We start from the raw sequence: 24,454 nt of genomic DNA on the forward strand, positions 1-24,454 counted from the left end.
TTTCCAACAATGGGAGCTTTCCAACAATTAGCGACACTGTAGGTGCGTTTGGGAAGACGCTATTAGCGCCATTTGTGTCAATTTATCCTTGTTTTATGTCTAATAAACGGTGAAGATAGAACACAAATAGTGCTATAAGTAGCGCTCTCCCCGAACGCACCCTATGTAACACAGTGATCATTTCAGCTTTACGTAACGTTGGCAAACAACAAATGTAATGATTCACTGTGTCACACCCAGAAAAAAGTTTCTTCGATTTAAAGAAATATTTCTTTGCTATACGGTTAAAGAAAAAATTTCTTTGAGAGAGAGAGATTTGAAAATAATTTTTTTAAATCAAATAAAAATATTTATTTGATTTTAAAAAATTATGTTCAAATCAAAGAAATTTTTTCTTTAACCGTATAGCAAAGAAATATTTCTTTGAATCGAAGAAACCTTTCTCTACCGGAATCAGACTACGCATTGAAGATTGAGGTTGAAGATTGAAGATTGAAATTTGACCAATAAGGACAAAGAAATTTTAGCTCCTTTCGTTTCGATTGGTCAAATTTGAATTTTTCAATCTTCAATCTCAATCTTCAATGCGTAGTCTGATTCCAGCCTTACACTGTGTCATCTGTGGCCTAGTTTCCACCGAGGGTTCGAATCAGAATGCAAGAACCAACCAATTACAGTCGAGCATTCCCCTGTTACAGTCGAATTACAGAGGAATGCTCGACTGTAATTGATTGATTCTTGCATTCTGACTTGATTCGAACCCTCGGTGGAAACTAGGCCTGTGTCTCTTGTTGGAAAGCTCCCAATGTCAACAATCGCAAAAGCGACACGTACTGAGGATTAAATTATGAAACATGACAGAGTATATCATTACATTTTTAAACCCACTCTCTTCAACTGAACGAGTTATCTGTAGAGAAGTAGAACACCCGATCTTATATGACAGACCGTATTTCTTCTATGTTGCATGATTAGCGTACGTATTAAAGTTGTGTAATCTCTAAAGAGATAAAATCAACTTTCAGTCAGTCTCAAATAACTTTAGCAGATTTAATTTCCAAGAATAGTGTTTACCCTCTATACCAAAGATTGAAAAGTTGCAGCAGAGCTGCGAATCGAAAATAATTTTCGATCAAATCCGCAGTCATTTTTTTTGTTGGAACTGAGTTGAAACAAAAGTTCGTAGCGCTACAAATTTCAAAATTCAACTATGACTTTGTTAAAAGTGAACAAAATTTAAATTTAAGGAAAGGATTTTAAAGCTTAAACTCTTTACTTTCGAAAAATTACTATATCTTTTAAGTTTCCGTGAATTTCATAATTTTCACATATAGAAAACTACGAGCTAGACAAAATGCGAATGTTTTTTCTCACTTTTCTAACTAAAGCTAAAAGTTTAAAGTTCTTCCTTCAAAATCATTTTTTAAAAATGTTCGTCAGATTTTTTGTCATTGAATTATCGCGTATTAAATGAAAAAAGCATTTTGACTTCGACTACTCATAACTCCATTAAAAATCATCGTACCATAATTAAAAAAAACAATTAAAGCTAAAACTTATTTATAAATAAAGTAGTAGTCCAAACTTTTACTCCGACCGTATGTTCCATGAATAAAAAAATTAAAAAATGTTACATAAACACAAGAATATAGGCATTTTGTAATAGAACGTTAGTAGATCTGTAGTATATTGTATAATGCACAAACAAAGTCATTGTTCCCTTTTCAAATATTTTATATTTTGTTATTAAATTTTTGAATAAAGTTTTTATAATCTTTATGTAACATATTCTTATTACATACATCAGAATGTATCAAAAGTTAGATCTTACATTAGATATAACTCATAAGATATAAAAAGCACGGCCCTTGACATTGGGCGAATTCAAGACGGCAAAGCGGCTATGCGTGCTTACTGAGCGATTCAATATGATTGGTTGGATCTATAAGTAACAACCAATTATGTTTATTTGCTCGGCGAGCAGGCTAGCCGCTTTATCAACTTGAACGCGCCCATTGTTAATTTAGGTGCCGTAATATTTACAAGAGCCTGAAAAGAAAGATACTAATTAATAAAACATATTATGATTAATCTTTATCTTGATGTTTTATAGTTTAATTATATATGCGTGCGCGAGAAAGAGAGAGGGGGGGAGTGCATTTATATATAATTGTTATATGTACACCCGCACATTCCTCTGATAAATCTATCTTTGTCAGTGTTACAATTTTTCCATCGCAAAAATGTAATACCGTTTATTCGATGCACGAAAGATCTATCTTTAGTTTCAGTGATAAGTCCGTAGGCCAGCGGGTTAAGATTTTGCGCAATTTTGGTGTAAAGAGATCACGTGTATGTCTTGTACGATGGCGAAAAAAATCAGTGGATGTTATGACAATATATGCGGAATGGCGATCATCCGGCTTTGTTTATGTCTCGTCTCGACGTGACGCTCGAACCCGTCGCTGTTATCACGAGAAAACCGGTTCACCGTTGGATTTAATCGGTTTCGATATCAGCCGCTGGGGGAGTTCAAGAAGGCGACTCACGATTAACTTGTACCCGGTCACTCGCCAAGCCGTTCCTAGCCAGTTAAACGAGGCTCCTCCGTTTTTTTTTTTCATTCTTAAAACTCGTGCATGCACGTGACGTGCGATAAGAAGACGCCTGTTACGAGCCAACGAGCGGTCGAAGAACGCTCTATTACGCCGCATGATATTCTCCTTTCAATTAGAACAGTTTTGTTTCTAACAACGTCGTCTTCCAACTGATTATCGCTGTCCTAGCGTTACAAATAGAATGAATAAATAGACAATAATTCTATCATCGACAGCTGCTATTATCACTTTCCCGTAATTTCCTGCAGAGCTGTTCCTCTGCACTCTTTTTCTCTGATTGACTGCTTCCAGAAAGGGAATTTTAATGTGTATTTCATTTTTAATCAACATTAGCGAAAACGGGATAAGTTAATCGTAATTTGATCAAAGTCGCCTAATAAAGCATTGAAGCGTGCAGTTTAAACAGCGTTAAAGCAGATTGTTATACATTTCCTCATCCGTGACCAATAAGATTTTGAGTCGACACAATTAAATTACATATATTTTACATATATTTTACAATTTTATTAATTTTTGTTATTTTTAAACAAGAATATTATCTACACAATATTTGTGTTATATATAAATAATAGAATTTTATATATTTTTAATTATTTATATTATAAAATTCTAACATTGCTGTACAGTATGATAAACCAAAATTAATGTAAAAACATTAGAGAATATAAGTAAAAATCATAATTGGTGAAATATTGGATACTCATTTACATTTTTTATATTTTTATATTAAATTTTTGTTTTGTAATTTTTTTATATTAATTTTTACTCGCAATATTGTATGACGTCTAAATTTTAAAATAAATAATTAAAATTGTAAAAATGTCTTGTTATACATAAACAGATATTTCAACTAATATTATTTGGTATTTTTGCTTAAAAGGATAATGAAAATTAATTAAATTGTAAAACATAATGGTTATTTCTAAAAAAAAAATAGTTAACACCGTGAGGACTTTTGTCGGCCGCGAATGAAATCTCGTCTCCTGTTACAATCAGAACAGTCTTTCTCACATCACCTTATCCTTATTCTTCGTCGTAACAGATGATTCTCACATATATATATATATATAAGATTTAAAATTATCTCAATGACTAAAATTTTACAATTGAACAAAGTGCTAGTTTTGCATATTTTAACATCGAATCGAATTAACCGCATGAAGAAGAGATAAAAAGAACGAATAAAATTGCGAGAATGTAAAAGAAGAAATAAGTTAAATTTTACTTTTTGAATAATCTATAATTTAGGTTTAAAATTCAGGATAGAATTCTACTTATAATTTCATGTACTATATAATGCAACATTTAAACATATAAAAAGAATCAAAGTATATATTAAAATACACTCACATATATACATCAAAATGCACGGCATAAAAAAATAGAGCGATAAAATTATAGAGAACTCCATCGTGGAATCTAAAGAGAATTATAAATTATGTAAAGTTGGTTCAAGAATAAGACAATGTGATTTTAAATACAAAATTACTTTATATAAAACGTATACGTATCTGGTTTATTGTCAAAAGTAAATAATGACAATACTTTAGAGGTTTCTACGAATATTTACTTCAAAAATATCAGAGGATTTGGGGATTATTGCCGTCATGATTAATTGCTAATGCCAGTACGTAAAGCTTGCCATTTCATCAGGGCAAGGAGTGCACTGATACTGAGCTGCTCCTCCTTTTATATATACAGACATTGAGAGGAGAGCGAGAGAGGAAAGGGTATTTCCTTAGTTTGTTAGAAGAGCAGTCTTTCATATTTTATTTGTGTTATAGCCTATGGTTTTGTTTAAATTATCTGGATGTTTATGTATTTCTAGATCCTTAAAAAAAAGGTTCTAAAAATATAGAAATATCTAGATAGTTTAAACACAAATATAGGCTATAACGTAAGTAAAATATGGAAGACTTGGAAGGCTCTCTTGACAAGTTAATTGTGAGGAATACCGCTTCTCTCCTTCTAAAGAAATTTCAAGGAAGTTCTCTGGAGAAATAGCTTAGTATCAGTGTACTCCTCGCCCTGATGAAATGGCCGGCAAGGTTCACGAAATCTTGACATTAGCAATGAATGACATACAACACGATGACAACCTGCAAATCCTCTGGCATCTTTAAATAAGAAATGATGCATTCTAAAAAAATTTTAATTTTGGGCTTAACCGATTTTACATCCTCTCTCTCTTTTCTCTTCACATATTTAGTACTAGGAAGAGGAAACAGAGGAAAGAGAGTAACGATAGCAATGGTTCACATTCGCTTCCGTAATAAATGTACAGTTTTTATTCTTGAGCTATCGTTCAGTGTGTATCCAATATAATTTGTTAACTCACTAAATACAAGTATTCTTATTTCTTGTTTTTTTACGCCCATGCTATTTCACGGCACAAAACGAATTGTACTGTACATACTGTGAGTTGCGATTATCTTATCATCCAATAGTAGATGAAGATGGAACAAAATTTAATCATTATGTGTGGAATATATATATATATAATTAATATATTAAACAGGACCGAAGATTTTTCTGTCGACTGATGTTAATTGCGCGCTTAAATCGTTTTAAATACTACCAATATAAGATTATGCAATTATAAATCCGGTTAATCTTTTTTTTCATATAACACAAGTTTTAATATTTGTTTCATCAAGTTTCATCATTAAAGATTATGCAAACATTCGAAACAAATCCTATGATCATGTTCATAATTTTATCTAAAAATGTACAATTTATATAAATCCCACACAATATTCATTAATCGTCGCTTAATTGTAAGAATGTGATTAAGATAGCTCCTGATAAAAATAATCAGTGCGATTTCAATGTAAAACAATTAGCGTTCGTTGTGATAGTTTAAAATTGATGACATGTGCAATAGGGATTCAGAATTAATGAAAGATAACTGTTTGAGAGTCAAAAAAGTACGTTGATTTTTTAAATTGGCCCTCATAGGCGGTAGCATAATTCTTTTTGTGAATAGATTTCTAATGCAGAACGAGAACGTTCTTAATATCTCGTGCCAGATACTTGGCTCATTCACAAAATATCGTAAATATTCGCAATTTTTATTTTGTTAATGTTCAATCGCGTTCCCCTCTCTCTTCGGCTCGTTCCTCCGCCCTAGCTTTCATTCTGGTGATGAATGCTTGACCTTTGTTTTTTCGGAAGGTCTCGTATGGATCATTTAGATTGATACCGACTCCTTTGTATTGGTCATTCTTATCACGAATCTCGCCCCCTGAAATGGGCGCTTCAATGCCCTGCTCGTTCGCACCAAGACCAGCACCACTCCAGCCCATTTTTTTGAGTAATTGATGCCCTTTATTGCTCTCGTCTATACTAATCTCTTGTGGAATTTTACTATAAGTGGAGCCACTAAAAGTAATACAAAACGAATCTATAATAACATAATTATGGTCAGAGAATAGATAAAAGACAAAAAATGTAGCCAAAGTCTCACTACAAAGACTTTGAAGCATTTCATTGACTAATCAAAAGAAAGAATTTTGTGAATGACAAATCAAAGACTGCTTCAAAACATTTCTAGCATTGGCTGTACACAAGATATATATATATATACACACACACACACACGCACACAAAGAAAACGATATTCATAAATATCAATTCATTGTTCAAAAAAGGAAACAAAATGTAAAAGCTAATATTATAGAAGTTAATGAGACGACGCGTAGCTCTGTGTGAGAGCTATTGATTTGTAATTAGCAAGTTTCAAGTTCGATTCTCGATTTAATCTCATATATGCTTTAATTTTATAAGAGATTAAAATTGAATAAAAGAAATTAAATACTAATTCGTGTTTCTAAAAATATATTTCATTTTGTACTTCTTATTAGAGAAGTTAGCACTTACAGAAAACTGGGAGGAGTTGGACTTCTGTCCTGCCTATCCATTCTCCTGTCAGGACTGCGATCTTTATTACTATTTCTTCTCCTTCGACTTCTATTAACGTGATTGCTGTTGCGACTATTGCGTCTGTGATTAGTTGCGGGCGATCTCGATCTACTTCTACCTCGCGATCGCGAACGCGACCTGCTGCGTGACTTGCTCCGATAGCGTTTCTTTGGCGGACTAGGACTTTTAGATCTCGGTCGTAAAATTGGTGATGGAGATTTGGATCTCTGCCTAATACCAGCAGCTATATCCTCTTCTTTACGCTTGCGAGCGGCATTTTTTGCTTTGTAATATTCATATAATCCTAATTTCTCCCATCCATCACTGCAAATATAATAAAAAATGATGTTAACAAATATGTAGAAAAATATAGTGTGTAACTCACATATATTTTTATATGTATCTTTCCATTTTTATTTCAGCTAGATCCTTTTTTTATTATGTATATGCATATTTACCTATCTCTAGGAGAATCATGATTTGGTGGTGCATAAAATGCTTCTACAGCTGCAACTAAACGATCACTCGGTGGAGCTGGTGGTGGAAGTCTTATCGCATCTGGATCCAATGGTTTATATTCACCATCTTCTAGCTTTATAAGGGGTACCATTAAACCCGCTGGAAGCTCGAAATAAGGCATACTGGGCATCAAATCCTCCACAGATGGTTCATGAATAACAGGTGGCGGTCCAAAACCTGGCGGTGGCTTTGAGAAGTCTGGCAAAGGGACGTTGCTAAACGGTGGCGGTTCGCTTGAAGGGACACCCCATCCAGGGGGTGGTTGACTGAAATTCACGTCTGTACCCATTGTATTCGGACCAGAATGACTAGGTATTGATATATTTTGCTGACTCTGTATAAAAATAAAATTTTTAATAATTTAATAAAATTTTTTGCAGACATTTAAAAAATGTTTAATTTAAAGGAAAAAAATAACACTACCATTTGAGGTGGTGGTGGCGGTGGAGCTTTCAATTGCTGATCTATCGCTATCTTTTGCTGTTCAATATTTTGGATCTGTCTCAGTGCGTGAGTGACGAATGCTTGATGCTGTGCTTGATAATTATCGAATGTCTGTTTCGTCGATGCTGTAATAGGAGTAATTGCGGTGGCGTGTTGCGCTACCAAATTAGCTTGGTACTCTGACCAGGATGCGCTCGGTTGTTTTAACTTATCTATGATGCCTTCGTCAAAATAATTATTTTTTGATTCCCATAAACTCAATAGTTTATTTAGCTTATTAAGCTGTTCTTCAGATGCTGCTAGTGAAGTGTTACAGAACATGGGAACAACAACACTTTCCATTGCTTTGCGAAGATCCACAGACTTTTTTCTTGCACTGAGGGGAAGTATCCAATTATATATCTTGTGCATAGTTAGTGGCATGTCTTTTAGTTTATGACATATCGTTTAATATATTATAAAATTATAAATATAAATAAATATGAATGTATATTAAAAAAATAAAAAGGACTTTGGCAATTGTAGAAACTATATTGAAATTATTGTGAGAATTGATTATGGATATCTAAGAATAAAAATAATCCATTTTGATTACTATAATTAAATTGCTATTGATTTGTATCATATATAACACATATCAAGTGTCATATATGACACACTTATACTAACCAGTGATGCAATACATCATTCACCAGATAAATAATGTGTAACTTATGGCTGAAAGTTGTCCCCTGAATTACTCTGAAAAAAGAATATTTAATAAAGATAAAAATGAATATACTCTTTTTATACATAAACATAAAACATATGTTAAGACATACCTTTTCAGCAAATGGTCTGCAACAACTTGATTACTCTGCGGTGTGAGTGAATTCTGAAGTATCCAGGCCTTTCCTGCGCTTATGCTATCCTTCGTGCAGCTATCAATGATCGGTTGTAGCACAGTGTCAAATGCAGCCAAGTCTGTGTTTGTGTTTTGCGCATTGTTTTGCAAAGTCTGTTCCTGTGCCTGCCTTACAGCGTCCTCTACTCTTCCCTGCTGTTGTGCCATTAACGCAGCATGCTGCGCAGCCAGGTTCTGTTCTGATTGTCTCACTTGTTCCTGCAACGTCGTCTGCTGCGACTGTAGATTCGCCAACTCATTCTGCAGCCACGCGGGTGGGCCCGCGATGTTAACCGCTTGCGCGACTCCGGTGATCGGCGGATTCACACCTCCCATGGCGCTGGAAACCGGTCCAATCGGCGGTCCTGCATTTCCCGGCGCTCCGATCTGTCCAGGCAAAACGGGACCGCCCTGACTTCCAACCTGGGGTCCGATCCCGACTACCGGATTTATTCCATTGTTTTGCGTACTCAGACCAGATGCAAGATTGACGTTATTCAGTGGTTGCGAGACGGCGTTTGCGGCTGTTTGCTGCTGCTGCTGCGAAACGTTTAAACGTGGGTCTGCATTTTGCATTGGATTTATTCCTTTTTGCTTTAAAACTGTAAACGAATGACGGTGGATTATTGTGAGATGCTGAGTCCTTGTCAAGCGATAGTTGAAAAATTTGTATACAAATAGTTCTGTTTTTTTTTTCTGCGAAGTAGTTATCTTGTATCGATGCATATAAGAAAATTCTTAGGCAATTACATGAGAGAAGTACAGTATCGGAAAATCTTTTGGGAGCACTATATTCTTTTTTCTTTTCTTTTCTCTTTTTTGGCATTTTTACTAAAATATATTACAGGGCACGCTATTTTGGACGGTGGGTAATATTTCCCACATAGATTGAAGCAATACATTGACAATGTATTTCACGTTAGACAAACTCCAGCAAGAATCTTAAAACTACATCTTCTCAAAATCGCCATTGCCAAGAAACGCAAGGATGTCTTTAGTGTAAAAGTGTTCTGCTTAACAAATAACAATCCCAAAATCTTGAGAGGAAGATTGCTCCTATTCGATGAATAATACATTTTTTTGTATGTTCGCAATGATGAAGAATCAGACTCGCTTTTCAAAGTCATTCCTTTGCTGGTTGAATAAAGTATGGCCTTTTTTTATGCTTCTTAATCACAGTAGCTGTTAATGGGCTATGTCCCACTTACTGGCTTGCTCTGTAGTCACTTTGTACTGATAGTAGTTGAAGTGCTCCCCGCCAAACAGGAAACCGAACTTTGGGTTGTCCTTCTGCTTGTTTTTTGTCATCTGTTCGAATTCTGGTCCATTGCGAGCGACAAACTGTGCCAGTTTGTCTATGATGTTCCGTAACTCTGTGTCTGAATGTTATAAGCAAAAACAACAAGAATCAGATCTAAATTAATTACAAATTGAAATCTATGATCTATAATTAATAACTATTCAAGTAGATTTTAAGCATCTTTATTGGAAGATGCTTAAAATTAAAATTTAACGAAAAGCGATAGAATATAAATAAAACAATTATATATACAACACCTTAATTATGATGAAAATAAAAAATATACTATAATAAAAAACATCAATTATTATAATAAAGTTTAACAAAATCCACATACGTATATCTGTAAAATTAACAGTAAAATATATATTAGAGTTACTCATGAAAAATTAGCATTTGCATTTTCTACATTTAATTAAAACACATGTAAGTATATGTAAACTTTTACAAGTAAGCTAATGAATCCAGACATTACAGTGATTTGAAAGTATCATTATTTCACTATATACTGCTTTCATAGAAAGCCGCTCGACACAGGACAAACGAAACAGCAAGGTGCAAGCAACAGACACACATTGTAGTTAATGCGAGGGAATGCGAGGGTTAATTAATTAATATCACGTTGGAGTAAGTAGAAGGTGCGAGAGGAAGAAACGCGTGCGAGAGAGCGCGCTTGTGCGGCCGAATCGGCGTGCTCACCTGCGGGTGCCTGGTCCATCGTGACGGGGAGACGCTCGATCGTCGGCGGTTCTGTCAAAGTTACGCCGTCAAAACGTTACGTGCACGTACCGTCCGCTCGCTCGATTCTCGCTCCGTGCATGAAAAACGGAGCACCGTTTCGTGGTACATTATTCACTCACGGCGACCCGGACAACGCGCCAGACGTCGCCATTACAACTCTACAACCTCGCCAAACCTCACCGCTTGCGGCGGCCGGCAGTGTTGCCAACCCATTGGGCGTCATGATTCTCCTTTCATTTCTCCGTCGATAAACTTGGTCGATAAAAAAGTTGGCTAGTTACATTTTTTTTAAATTATTTAATTTATTTATTCGGATGAATAAATTAAAATAAAATCTGTAACAATAATAATAATAATAATATATAATTATGTGTGTATATATATTATAATTTTATTTATTATTATAATTAATTTTTGTTTCAATTATACTTTGAAACTCTTCATATAGGAACTTTGTTTATTTTATTTATTATTAATTGCTTATCCCTGGTGAAAATTTTTCCAAAATTTTTCACGTAATTTTTCAGAATTTTTGTGTGAATTTCAGATTATTTCCGAATTTTTGAATAATATTGTAACTTCTTAAAAAATCTCTCAGATTTTTTTATGCAAACTGTAAATCCGATTGCATCTCGTTCGTATTTTTTTCGGCATGCTTTTCCTTTAGAAAAAAAAATAGGAATACAATGTTCCTATTAGCTATTGGAATTTGTATTTTATGGCGACGATGTGCGAGGTTCCAAGAAACGTTCGAAGACATCGCGGCAATCGGCATATTCGTGGCATCACGCGGCATAGCGGTCGATCGCGGTTTCCTCCATTTTGATTCCCACGTGGATGTTTAGCGTTTCTGTTCCGCAATTTGCACTTTATTTCGTACGGTTTCGTCGTAATCTGTGTTCCGATTTGGATTATCTGTTCATTGTCAGCTGTCGAATTTTTACGGTAACGTCCATTGACGAATTTTACTTTTTTACGCGACGTTTTCTTGATTTTTGTATCTATTTTTCGAACACATTGAGTTTACACACTGATTTAGCTGTGCCATTAATAGCGTAATAAATGTTTCTTTTATTTCGACTCCTTTCGTTTGCTCGCCCATTGAAAATTGATGACAACTGAATAAAGTAAATGCACAATTTATAGGAATAATCTTTAATCGTCAAAAGAAGTCTAATAGGTTAGGTTCTAATTCTATGTCATTTTATGACAAGCAGCTCTGGTTTATGGCAATTTTATATCTTTGTTATATGAATTTTAATAATTACATTTAATAACGAAAAAATACTTTTATTAATTCTCTAAATTATTAAATTAAATTATTAGATTATTATCGAGTTTTTAATCGTCTGTTATTAAATCATGATTTAATAGGTTTTTATAAAGAAACATCTGCTAAATATATTATTGATACTTTTAACATGCTGAAAAGAGATGGAGTATCATATAATTTTGTATCTAATTTGTTTCAGCGTTTGTGTACATTTTCTTGGCTCTAATAGTGTTTCATTTATTATAAAAATAAGATGACTGACAAATCTTTAACGGGTTAAGTATATTTAGGTTTATATCAATGCAATTAATGTGAAAAACATCAATCACATGAATTACAGCTTGTATATCTTTTTATTAAGATATTCCAATTTTAAGATAAATGCTTTTGGATATTTATTCTTGAGATTTATTCCACTTTAAAAGATTTATAATTCACTGTCAGATTTTAGGAGATACAATTCTATTTATATACTTTGTTTAATATATATGTATATATCTTGTATATTTTATATTTACGTATATTCTGATTTTTTCATGTTTTTTTATATTATATAAAATTATAAACAGAATTTTATCTTGACAAGAATTATAAATATTTAAAATTTTAAATTTTATAATTCTATAGATGAATAAATGGAATAAAATGTTTAAATACAGAATTTTTATGGATGAATAAATAATTGCCTTAATATTTTGAAACTTGATGTTTGCACATATTGCATGTACTTTTATACACTTTAATTAAACTAGTATTCGTATGTATCTAAATGTTGCATAATATCGTAACTTGCAGAGGTGCCAGTTGCACAAAATGAGGTCAAGTCTAGCTGGGCTGATGAAGTTGAAGAAGAGGGAGGAGTATTACCTCCGCCTACGGAAGTCTACGAAAATGGTTTCAAGATTCTCACCGAGTACAAGTACAATGAAGACAATAAGAAAGTCAAGGTTGTACGTGTTTACAAGATAGAGCGACGTATAGTTTCGAAAACGATTGCGGCACGTAAAAATTGGACGAAGTTCGGCGATTCTGATGACGACAGGCCGGGACCCAATCCAGCTACCACTGTCGGTGGTGAGGATGTTTTTATGCAATTCATCTCCAGCAAAGAGGAGGAGAACAAAGTGGAGGAAGACTCTTTGGATAAATTGAAAAGTATGGGCGATAAGGGAGTCGTCAAGTGCCGTAATTGCAATGGCGATCACTGGACGTCCAAGTGTCCGTACAAAGACACTGTTCTTGCTGGTGGTAAGTTATATCGTCAGAAGTCAATTGATATAAATACGAGCTAATTCAGTTATATTTCTTAAGTCCGTCATCTCTTGTCAAAGATGTGGTGACCTCTTCTGCATAGCCATTCATATATGAAACCAGTTTTTAACGCCAGTTCCTAACAGCCTATCAGAAGAGACTGTCATGACAAAGATATTCTCGGTGGCTCGTCATTGCCTTCCGAGAGATGATACTCAAATAAAATCTGATATATGTATGTTCTGGATTTGAACTCAGATCTTTGACATAGAGAGCTGCCATACGACTCTGTACATGTGACATGATCGCCACATTCAATTATATAAACATTAAATAAAAATAAAAATAAAATTTTATTTATATATATATTTTAATTACATAAATAAAAGATATCAAATATATATTATTTTTAAATATACATTATTTTTAAAATTATAACTAATAATTATATAACTGTTAAAATTCTGTTTTTTAGGAAAAGTACCAGACGACAAGAAACCTCTCGTTAATTCTGGAGTACCTGGTACAATGGCTGAACTTAAGCCACAAGGTGGCAAGTATGTGCCGCCCGGTATGCGCGACGGCGGCAGCAAACGCGGAGATTCGATGCAGATGCAGAGACGCGACGATACGACAGCCATACGTATTTCCAATCTCTCGCAGAGCACTACAGATGCTGATCTAGATGAGCTTGTAAAGCCATTCGGTTCCGTAGTCAAGCAGTTTCTCGCTAAAGAGAAACTTTCCAATCTTTGCAAGGGTTTCGCATATGTACATTTCAAGCACAGGGTTGATGCAGCAAGAGCAATCGCAACTCTGGATGGTTACGGTTACGATCATCTAATTTTGAGCGTCGAATGGTCGAAGCCACAAGTTCAAAATAATTAAAGTGATGCGAAGCATGCGACAGTTACGGATAGAAAAGTGAAATTAGTTCAACTGGAAGGAATCCTTATAACAAACGAATTGTGTTTGTGCATATATTTATGTATATTCTTATTACAATATCAGAAGTAGAAAGACAAGTGGTCTGTATTCATGATTTCTCATTTAATTTTAAATATGAAAATCAAATTTTCAATCATAATTATATTATACATTTTTATTTATATTATCACAATATAACATTATATTATGATATCGTATTTAATAATTTCTGACAACAAAAATGAAAATTTTTATTTAGTGTTAAATGTACAGCATGTGAATACAGACCGCGAATCCTATTTTTATTTTATATTTTAAAATTTATGCACGTAAGTATGTAAATATGTAAATGTATACATATACATATATTTACCATATATAGTAAATACTGGGTGTAACTAAAATAAGGTAACAGAGAACTTCAGGGCCGACTTCCCCGCACTACAACGTGAAAAAAGTTCATATCAACATATGTCTATGAACTCTCTGAGATACAGCTCAAAATATTTATTAATAGGGGAAAATAAAACAGTAATATTGTATTTATTATTATTTAATACTATTTATTTTCAATTTTTAATTGTGACAAATGTTCGAAGTGTCTCCTATTTGATTCAATACACGCTTGAACACATCAGATCATAGACCCTTTCAAAGATCCCGGGGCAATTGCGAATGTTATCATAAACATCTTCCTTCTTCTTTTTGAGCCCTTGTATGGATTTCCGACTCACTTAAAAGCCTAGTTTACACCGAGCACTTGATACACGTATTAAGTGCCATATCCGTACCAAATAACTTGATGTGCTTGGTATAAACGCTGGCGGAATATTTTGGTCTAATACTTCTGAATCACGAGTATCAGACCAAGCTGGTACGCATATCAAATGGTATCCAAGAATCTTAGCGTGCTGTAAACGCTTGGTTAGTTTTGGATCGTATATTAAAATTCGCCACTGCTTTTAAATTCAGGTTAAAGTTAGAATTAGAGCTTTTATATCTTGAAAAGCAGTGAAGACATCATGTCACCTAATCTGATCCGTTCTGAGACAGATCTGTGTAAATAAGGACGTATCAAATATTTAATCCGCACTAATTTGATACGCGTACTAACCGATTTAATGGTGTAAAAGGGGTCAAAGGGTCACAGTACCATGCGATAACAAGAATCTAATAAATCCAATAAAAGTTTCCTCGAGAAGCAGAGGCCATACGTATAAAATAATCTCAAATTTCAGCGTCAATTGAGTCTCAGTGTCAACACAAATCACAATCAAAGATGCGTTGGTATTATAGTCTATTTTCGTTATATCTTCATTAGCGATTGGAACTTCATAAACTAAGAATTTTAAGTGTCCCCACAGATAAAAATCTAGAGAATTTAGATCAGAAGATTGTGGAAGCCATAATACTTAAACTTTTTTTTTTAAATAGGATCGAGAAAGTTCTGGTAGGATGATCCATTTTGACCATTTTTCTATACTTCTTATCTCAGTAACAATTTGCGGACATGTTCATATATACTTTTTTTCATGTTTGGTGTGGGGACCTCGAAGTTTGTTATCTTATTTTAGTTACACCCTGTATACAGCAAAAAATATAGAGATAGTAAACAGGGGAGCTTATTTTTCATTATAATTTTATTAAAGTGTAAGAACTTCGCTTCTAATATTGCAACGTACTTCGTCTATTAACTCAAAGCTACTCTGTTTACTTGTGTTAGAAGTAATTACATCAATAAATAAAGTATATACTTTGTATTCTGAAAGTCTTATCAATTGAAAAATATATTATTAAATTTTTATATGATGAATTGATTTCCTTTTACAACCTTGATTATTAATATTAGGATGAAAAAAAAACAGATGATGATTATATTTGGAACTTTGTTCATCACGTATTGACATTACAAGTGTAGATCGCTTAGCATAGACAGTTTTATTTCAATATATTACATAGATTATATTGAATCACAATGAATGTAATTACATTTGGATCTGGCCGCGCGACCACATTATAAGTAGACTTAGGTACATATTTCCAGAATTGTAACGTTACGTCTAATACAACCTTACACAATACTTTATAGAAGACTCCTCGAAAGTACATTCATCGCGCTAATTACAATATAATACATCATTCTTATTCATTTTTATCCTGCATTCGTATTTTCTTTTTGCTCGGGATCAGTTTGCGACGACACGTGTTGCTGTTATCAAATATAACAAAGCCACAAGTCGTGTATAACTCGAGAAAAAAAAATATTGAGGACAAACCGATGATCGCTAAACAATTAAAGATCGTTGAAAACTGTGAGTGATACGAAACATCACATGCCACTCGTGTTTAACACATTCTTCTCTTCGCACAATGAATCTAGGACACCCTGTTATAGCCCAATTATCCGCGAATATATAGTCGCCAATAAAGATCAGCCAGCTGAAAAATGCAAAATGATTACAATTAACAGCCGTCTCTTTATGACTTGCACAATATTTATTTCGTACGCTTCTCGACATAAGTAGATCGTGTCGCACGCACAGTTTCTGAGGTGCCTCGAGAAGAAGTAATTCTTCATATTGAAGGTAAAACTGATATTATAATTGCATCCGTAATGACGTATGAAAACAGATTTCTGTTTAAAACTTTGAATTCCAAGTGTCCATCAAACCTACGTTTCGCTTAAATTTTTTTTGGTCCGGCCGATAGCCTTTGGTTCACGGATTAAGAAAATTGTCATCACTTGTCGTCGGAGGGCGAACGGGGGATGCTGAGTTCAGCGGTGAGCTTTATCACGTGACATTGATCTCCTCATCTTCCTCGTTTTCCGTTTGCTCCTCCGGCCTTTGCGGACTCGTGAGCGGGCTCACGTCGCTCAGATCCATTCTCGGCCGATCCCCGTCGGCGTCGCTCAGATCCGGATTGGGGTTGTTCTTGTTCGGTAATGTCTGCTCGCGCGAGCCGCCGGTCGCCAACAGCTCCCGCTCCTTGCTGTTTCGCCACTTCATGCGCCGATTTTGAAACCAGATCTTCACCTGCAAATGCAATTCATTATCAGCTTGCAATGAAAATCGCAAAATTTAATTCTTCATATTTTTTTGTATCATGAAAAATTATAAATAGAGAATTCTACTCTCTGAATTTCGACGCGAATTATAGAACCGGATTTAACAACTCAACTTTAACAATTATAAGTGGAAATTGGATCTGATTAGTATCATTAAAATTGACGATCGATGTAATTTGTTATGTTATTTCCAGCTTTAGTTTATTACTTTTGAGTCAATAAATCGAATCGGCGCACTTTATAGAACTCAAAAATGTCTTTCCAAATAAATATTATAATCAGCAAACAATTTTTGAATTCCTTCGATTAATAAAAATTCTTTGATTCATGTTAGATCAACTGATTAATTGAGTCATGTGATGTAAAATGACTGAGTAAAACACAGGATATTGCGTATATAATGTTTTATTGTCTAAGAAGTATCAAAATATACGTTTCAACCTAGTTTTGGGTCATCATCGGTATAAGAAATTAGATCTTCATGTTGAAATTAAGTTACAAGTTCATCACACACTTCAAACGTTTCATTCGTTCTTTATCATAAATAACAGTTTTATTATTAGACAAGACTATTATTAGTTATTAAACATGAAACTCTTTCGTTGTTTGATTCTCACTCACAAGTTCTGCGACAATTTGTTCTAGAATACAATGCACTGTTAATAAAGAATCTTAATTTCAACATATAGAGCTAAATTTTTGTACTGATGATGATTTCAAACTAGAATCGAAACGTTCCAGACAGCACACAATATTTACAAAATATTTACAAAATATTTACAAAATATTTATAAATATTTATAAGATTTATTTTAAATATTTTGTAAATATTTATAAAATATTTATTTATATTTATCATAAATATTACATAAATATTTAGTCTATATTTTAATAATATTTCAAATGAAGTTTTATATAAAATATGTATATAATATTTATACAACATTTAAAAAAATTAATATTGATAAATATTTATCATAAATATTCTGTGCTGTCTGGGATATGTACTTTCACTGGAAAAAATCTTGTCGTATTAATTAGAATTCGAGTAAATATTCAACCGGAAAGGTACAAATTAGATACTTATAGATAAATCTATGAAACATTTTAATTAAAGATAACCAGAATTCAATTACAATAATAGAATTCGAATTGGTATGATCGTTTTGTTCGTATTTCTTGTTGGTCCAACCAGAACCAATTTTTCTCGGTGTTAATATTTTTTAGGCAATAAGACGATACATTTACACACAAATATTGGTTCAATATTGGCACTTTTTATATCGCATGATTTATTTCTTCCGAGTCTATTTTTTTTTCAATCAAATAAATCAAGTTGAAGTTGAGGACAAAATACTTCATCTTCGCTCATTCGCGAAAACATAGTTTGAACTTCGAAAGGTTAAAATACAATATCTATGTAGGATTTTTCCTGCATCCCATGTGAGTAGTACCAGAGAAGATTGTTTTACGAAATAACGTATCTTGTACGATACGTCAGAGTGCCAGTGTACGTAATCGAGGAAGAGGAAAACCGTTACTTTTCCGCGTAAGGAGCCGCTGAACAGGCCAACGTCAAACGCACACTCGGGCACCCCCGAAAGTCTCTCGCCCACCCTTGTTTCCCGTCCGCTATACCGCCCGTAGCCGACCCATTAGCCACTTTATTATACGCGTTCTACCTTGAGCGAATCGTTGACCCCGGTTGCGCGGATTGATCTACCTAAACTACTTTCCGAATTTTCATTCGCCACCACCGCCGCCGTGATGGTGTGCACTTGACACCATCACGGACCCACCACCTTCGGGGGGTCCGCGCTCGCTCGCACGAATACAACACTTTACGCTGCCCCTGATTGATGCCGCGGGACGTGGATATGTTCGATAATTCGCAGACGTTTCGTCGAACGTCAGGAAGCCACTTCAGTTTAAAAGTACGTTATCGCTTATGGATGATTGCAAATCCGCTCGTTCCGATTGCGCTTTTCGCGTTTTTTCATCCTTCTTTCTGGAATTCAAATACGCGGAATTGTCGGAAAAGGCGCGATAATATTTTGTGTCGAGTATATAGGGGAGAGTTGCCAAAATCGTGTTAGGGAAGAGTTGTCAAAATTACTTAAGATATTTTATATTATATTTTTCATTGATGGTACTACTAATTAGCACTCAAGTTAATATTGAAGTTTGATATTTAAAACAGCTATTATATGTTTATAATCTTTTGCCAAGCGAACAAAATTGTTATAAGTCCTTTTATAACATAGTAAAAAATATATACAATTCAAGCAACTCGGTTTTTTAAATTGTATATATGTTTCTAAAAACGTATAACTTCCTTCAAAAAAACCTAATAAATGTAATAAAAAAAAGTAATAAAAAATATGATTTAAAAATTTGTGGTACGATCTAAGAAATACGATATAAATTTTATAAAGGACTGATTGTATTTCAACAATTCATATTTTAATAAATGTAACATATATATATATATATAAATGTAAAATTGTTTCATATATAAAGATCGAATATAAAACGTTTTACAATAAACTTACTTTTATAAAAACATAAAAATACAAAATAAAATTGTATCGTTAGATAATTATCACTACATATCTTATCAAAAATTATATCAATTCTAAAAAACAATGATATAATATACGGACAATGAGAGCGTTAATACAGCGTGGGAATTGGTGTGTAATTTATACAATAGTCTAATAATAATATTCACATAATTTATATATTAACATTGTACAGTTATTACTCTCATTGTCCGTATATTATATCATTAATTTTTAATTTCGAGAGCCCGATTGGTATTTAAATTTTGATTTTATATCAATTCTACTTCATTTTTTAAATGTTTATAACATGCACAAAATAAGATGTAACCTGTAGAATATTTTATTCATATTTCTCATTGTTGTTTATATTCAATAATTAGAAAAAACCGATGAAATAAAAATTAGTCGTAATCATCTAAATTTAGGTCAAATTATTTAATTTGTGTCAAATTTTAGAAAACAATTCTATTCATTGTATGCTCTGTATTTTGATATTTACGCGTATTTTAATATATTATTTCTGTGTGTGTAATCTAATTCTTCAAAATGATTTTTCGTGTTACACGGAGCATAAAATTATAAATAATATTTTATCCCGAGTTCCGACATGAATTATGGATCGTCTAAAGTGGGCTTGAAATAAAATCATTATATGGAAAATCGTGCGCGAGAGTAGCTGAGTAATGCACTTAAAAATCACAGATTGTGTCATATGTTGCACAAGTAATTTTATTTAATACAAAATATGCATTTCCAATTATCTCTGCAAATTAATTAAAACTATGATTTCTAAATGAAAAACCACAAAATCCTTCCTTCATTCGTAAATATGGAATAACAAAAAACATCGAGAAATTCAATTTTCGTGTGACGGTTAAGACGATTAAGGGATGAAGCGTATCGCTCGCTCTTTGACCGCGCATAATATTCAACGACAGCATTCTCGACAATCAAAAATATATTTTTTCCCCGGAGTGTTTCACGCGCCGGTGAACGATATGATGACGCGGGGAAAAATTTTCGACACTTTCGCAACGTATATCTTATTCGGCGCACGCTACGCATTCGGCCGGGCGCGGTGCGTGCGTTTGACACCGCGCGCCATCATTAATACCGGCTCTCGACCTAGAGAGATTGAAATTTAATGTAATTTATTATTTTTTAATATATCCCATGAAAACATTTTACACGGATATTTTCGATGTACGCATCCCCCCCGCTCCCCCTACCCCCCGCGGGAGGGGGGGCAACCCCTGGTCACTCGAGGGAGGAGGCGGGCGTGTGCGCTTGACACCGTGCGAGCTAAAACGGGTTTTGACGCGTTAATGTGTTTTTCCGCTTTATAGCGAGATCGCCGGGGATCGGCCGCATTGAGAAAGGAGTCACGGCCATGAGCGCGCTCGTCGAGCAGACTTGTTTACACGAACGCCATTCAAAGCGCGGACGGACGCGATCATAATCGCATCGTTAATCGCCAAGCTCTGTAATAAAGGGAGCTTTCATTCCGCCGCTTGAAATAGCACGATTTAATTATCATTATTAATTAGGTATGTACACCGTGGACGTTCAAGCGCTATCGCGATGTTGGATAAAGAGCTCCTAATAAAGAGTAATTATTATGATATCTGCAATAATTAGGATTCTTATAACATATCCGAGTGGAAAATATCAGAGTCTCGACGTGACGATGAGTAAAAAATTTTATTGATATTATTATTGATATTGCTACAGCAAGAGTCCTTATCCCATTATTATTTCAACTGTAAAATCCTGTGAATCTTGAAATAAAGGTTTTAAGGGAAACATAATTAATAATTAAAGCATTAAAAAACATAATTTATTATTAAAATATTAAAGAAATATGAAGATTTATTATCAACATATTAAAAGAAAATAAAAGAAAACGATTTATATATAATAGTATAAAGTAACAGCAGGATGCTTTTGAAATTATATACAAAGATTTTAATGAGATATCATTTTGAGATTATAATTGCGATATCTGTTTTTTATCGATTAAAATCGTTACGATTCACCCCGAATCATTACGAGGACCGCTCGTTAAGTGCCACAACAAGTAATAAAATCATTAACGCAAATGTATTCGTATCCGCGTCCCGGCATCATTAGAGACCTCAACGCGACACTAATAATTCTATCAATTACATGATTCGTTTTATCGGTGTAACGCGCTGACTCGCCGCTCGCCCAATTGCGTGTCAATAATATTTGTAGCATTTATACCTAACGCTTGTAATATTGCAGAATACGCGTTTAACCAGAAGTCAATCACAGTTCACACGCACGTAGTGCCGAAATCAATTCATCGCGAATTACGGTGAATTTGATTGTAGTTCTGATAGAAATCCGGCTGATAGAAATCCAACCGACGAAATTTCATAACAAATATTATATTTCACTAGTGGCGAGAGATAAAGAAGTCTTGATGCAAGTATTACAATGTAGAAAATGTAAACATTTTATACATTGAATGATTTGTTATTATTTCAGTTGCAAATTTTTATACATTGAATGATATGTTGTTATTTTGGTTGCAAATTTGTAATCACAAGGCAAGCTCAATAATTCTTAAATTAAAAAATTGCCAGTAAAAGAGAGAATCCATTCAAATCAGAATTTAAATTTAAAATCTTTCGTCCTTTTCTGTATATCTATAATTTAATAAAGTTTAATTTGCAAGAAATTTTCAATCTCTATAATCATAAATTAACAATAAAATTATAATTAATTTAGCACAAATCACATTATATTGATACAAATTTGATTATAGTTGCTGACAGAAATTCAACTACCAATAAAATTTCAGCAATATTAAATATCACATTAGCGGTGATAGATATACATCTTAATATAAAAAATATAAATATTTATACATTAAATGACTCATTACTATTCCAACGCAAATTTTTAATCCTAAGAATGTTAGAAATCTTGAGATTCTCAAATTAAAGCGTTAAAAAAATTAAGTTCTCGTTAATCACTTAAACTTACAAAAAACCTTACATTATCTTTTTTTATAGATTTAAATCTTGACAAAGAAAATCTTTAAATTCCACAAAATATCAATAGAAAAAAATAACGTTCTTTCATCTCTCGTATTTTTATCCTCTTTTACGCAGTTTCTCTTCCTCCAAAATCTCTACGAGAAAAAAAATCGATCTTTAAACTTTCGACAAAGCGTATATCGATGAAACGTGTTAATGGACGATTTGAACCGTGTAAAGTCCTTCCCGCTTCTGCTGCGTCGTTAAACAGCGCCGTAGATAAATTAACAAACGGCGGCGGTACGGTACGACGGGTAATTATGCGCCGAACGTTATAGCGCGGGAGAGGGACTCCAAAAGGTGAGAAAGTTATATTCGCCGCGACGAATTAATTCACCTATACTCGCCCCGCAAATTTTCATACGGCGGGATGTATGCGCTTGACACCATGTAGACCCTAACGATCTGACGCGCTAATACACTCTTTAGCTCTAGGGTGTTACCCACACGAGAGACTGTACACCGTTTACTGACCGTTTACTACCTCCAGGATCGTGCGCGAGTGTGTGTGTGTGTGTGTGTGTACCTGTTAGGTATATTCATGTAAGCGACTCATGTAGAGTTTTAGAATATTTAACCCCTTCCTGTCTAAAGGCGGTAATTAATGCATTTGCCAAATATGCTTTGAAACCTTCCTACGTTGCGATTGCGCGTTAAATTATCCTCAAGCGATGCAACGCACCTCGTTCCCGCAGGAGGTAACTTCGTATTAAAAAGGGAATTTAGAATCGCCCGATGTTTAAGAGAATAATGAACAAACAAACAAATTTTTCGTAAACGTTGAAATTAAACAGCGTAATTTTTTTCTTAATTGTTCGTTCATTTCTGGACTCTACTTTTTGTTGTAATGCAGTTATCTCCGCAGCAGCAAGTAACTTTATCTATTTTTAAGAATTACAAAGTAAAATCAAGAAAGGAACGAAGTTAAGTTACACAGTTGTTGAAAAAGTGAACTCTAATTGTAAAATCTTGATATTAATAAAAATTAAAATAACTTACTACTTTTTCATTATGCACAAATGGGTACAATATCAAATGAATTTATGTAATGTCTTTAAGAAGTTACATATTACAATACTTCTCTATTATGATCAATATTACATAAAAAAGCTAATCGCTGGAAATAGAGCCTAAGTAGAATTGTGCCTTTATTCCGCCCATCCCCTCAATTGTAATATTGTTACAAATACCATTGTAACTTTAGGCGACTTTTGGCGTGCTTCTGGTATAGCAACCAAAAGCAACCGCGGTTGGGACTACCTTTGTCTTCTGATCCCTGAAAACGAAGATAGCCTCAATCGCGGTTGCTTTTGGTTGCTATACCAGAAGCACACCAAAATTCGTCTTTTGTTGCAAGGACCATGGAGCACAAAAAAACTTAGGTAGTAAAACGTAAGCAATAAGCGAAATGACCAAACAATAAAGATCGTAAGGCTATAACATAATGCAGTAGCTTGATTTCCTCACTGCTTACATCTTACTGCTTTAATTTTTTGTATGTCACGGCTCTTGAGTTACTTCTTAACTCCGTGAATTTAACAGTGCTCGATTGAATCGATATGATATAAGGATGCGAAAATTTCAATTGTATCATATTCACGATGCTCCTAAATTCGACAGGTGAAGGATGTGTGATGGAGTTTTGACGGAAAGTCGCCGAGGTCGCAAGTTTTTCCCTACCTATCTCGCGGCAGTGCCGTGGAGAGCGAGATTAAGCACGTGGGGATGAAATCGGACAGGACGACGGAATTGGTAAAGCGGCGAGCAATTCAACTTCGCCGAAAAGCGCGCGGCGGCGATGGCGGTGGTGACGGGCGGCGGTGGTAGCGTTCTCTCAGGACGGAGGTGCTTTGTTACTTTTGTTAGTTCCCGGCCTGCCTG

At 34.1% G+C, this 24,454-nt stretch overlaps 3 protein-coding genes and 1 long non-coding RNA gene across 4 annotated transcripts in view; 2 read left to right on the forward strand and 2 right to left on the reverse strand.

The window, feature by feature from the left end:
• The first annotated feature begins 2,973 nt into the window (after positions 1-2,973).
• On the forward strand, positions 2,974-15,588 carry LOC108724733 (uncharacterized). The gene is made up of 3 exons (XR_001936723.1): positions 2,974-2,986; positions 3,036-3,038; positions 14,927-15,588. It is a non-coding gene; the product is annotated as an uncharacterized lncRNA (long non-coding RNA).
• scaf6 (SR-related CTD associated factor 6) lies at positions 4,991-10,598 on the reverse strand. Its single transcript, XM_018451308.1, has 8 exons — positions 10,385-10,598; positions 9,594-9,764; positions 8,324-8,987; positions 8,172-8,243; positions 7,482-7,878; positions 6,998-7,392; positions 6,498-6,863; positions 4,991-5,999 (listed from the first exon to the last, which is right to left on the reverse strand). Exons 1-8 carry the CDS (start codon positions 10,401-10,403, stop codon positions 5,705-5,707), a joined length of 2,379 nt encoding a protein of 792 aa, XP_018306810.1. The 5' UTR covers positions 10,404-10,598; the 3' UTR covers positions 4,991-5,704.
• On the forward strand, positions 11,237-13,977 carry eIF3g1 (eukaryotic translation initiation factor 3 subunit g1). The gene is made up of 4 exons (XM_018451309.1): positions 11,237-11,371; positions 11,899-11,974; positions 12,495-12,947; positions 13,426-13,977. Exons 2-4 carry the CDS (start codon positions 11,953-11,955, stop codon positions 13,836-13,838), a joined length of 888 nt encoding a protein of 295 aa, XP_018306811.1. The 5' UTR covers positions 11,237-11,371; positions 11,899-11,952; the 3' UTR covers positions 13,839-13,977.
• Positions 15,589-16,548: 960 nt separating the features above from the next.
• Positions 16,549-24,454, reverse strand: part of Dbx (homeobox protein Dbx) — a 40,708-nt gene continuing 32,802 nt past the window's right edge. The window contains exon 4 of the mRNA XM_018451378.1: positions 16,549-16,912. Coding sequence (XP_018306880.1) covers positions 16,670-16,912 — 243 coding nt within the window. The 3' untranslated portion in view covers positions 16,549-16,669. The remainder of the gene's footprint in view (positions 16,913-24,454) is intronic.

Source organism: Mycetomoellerius zeteki, unplaced genomic scaffold, assembly GCF_001594055.1.
Source record: "Mycetomoellerius zeteki isolate Tzet28-1 unplaced genomic scaffold, Tzet1.0 scaffold31, whole genome shotgun sequence".
Classification (NCBI taxonomy): Eukaryota; Metazoa; Arthropoda; class Insecta; order Hymenoptera; family Formicidae; genus Mycetomoellerius; species Mycetomoellerius zeteki.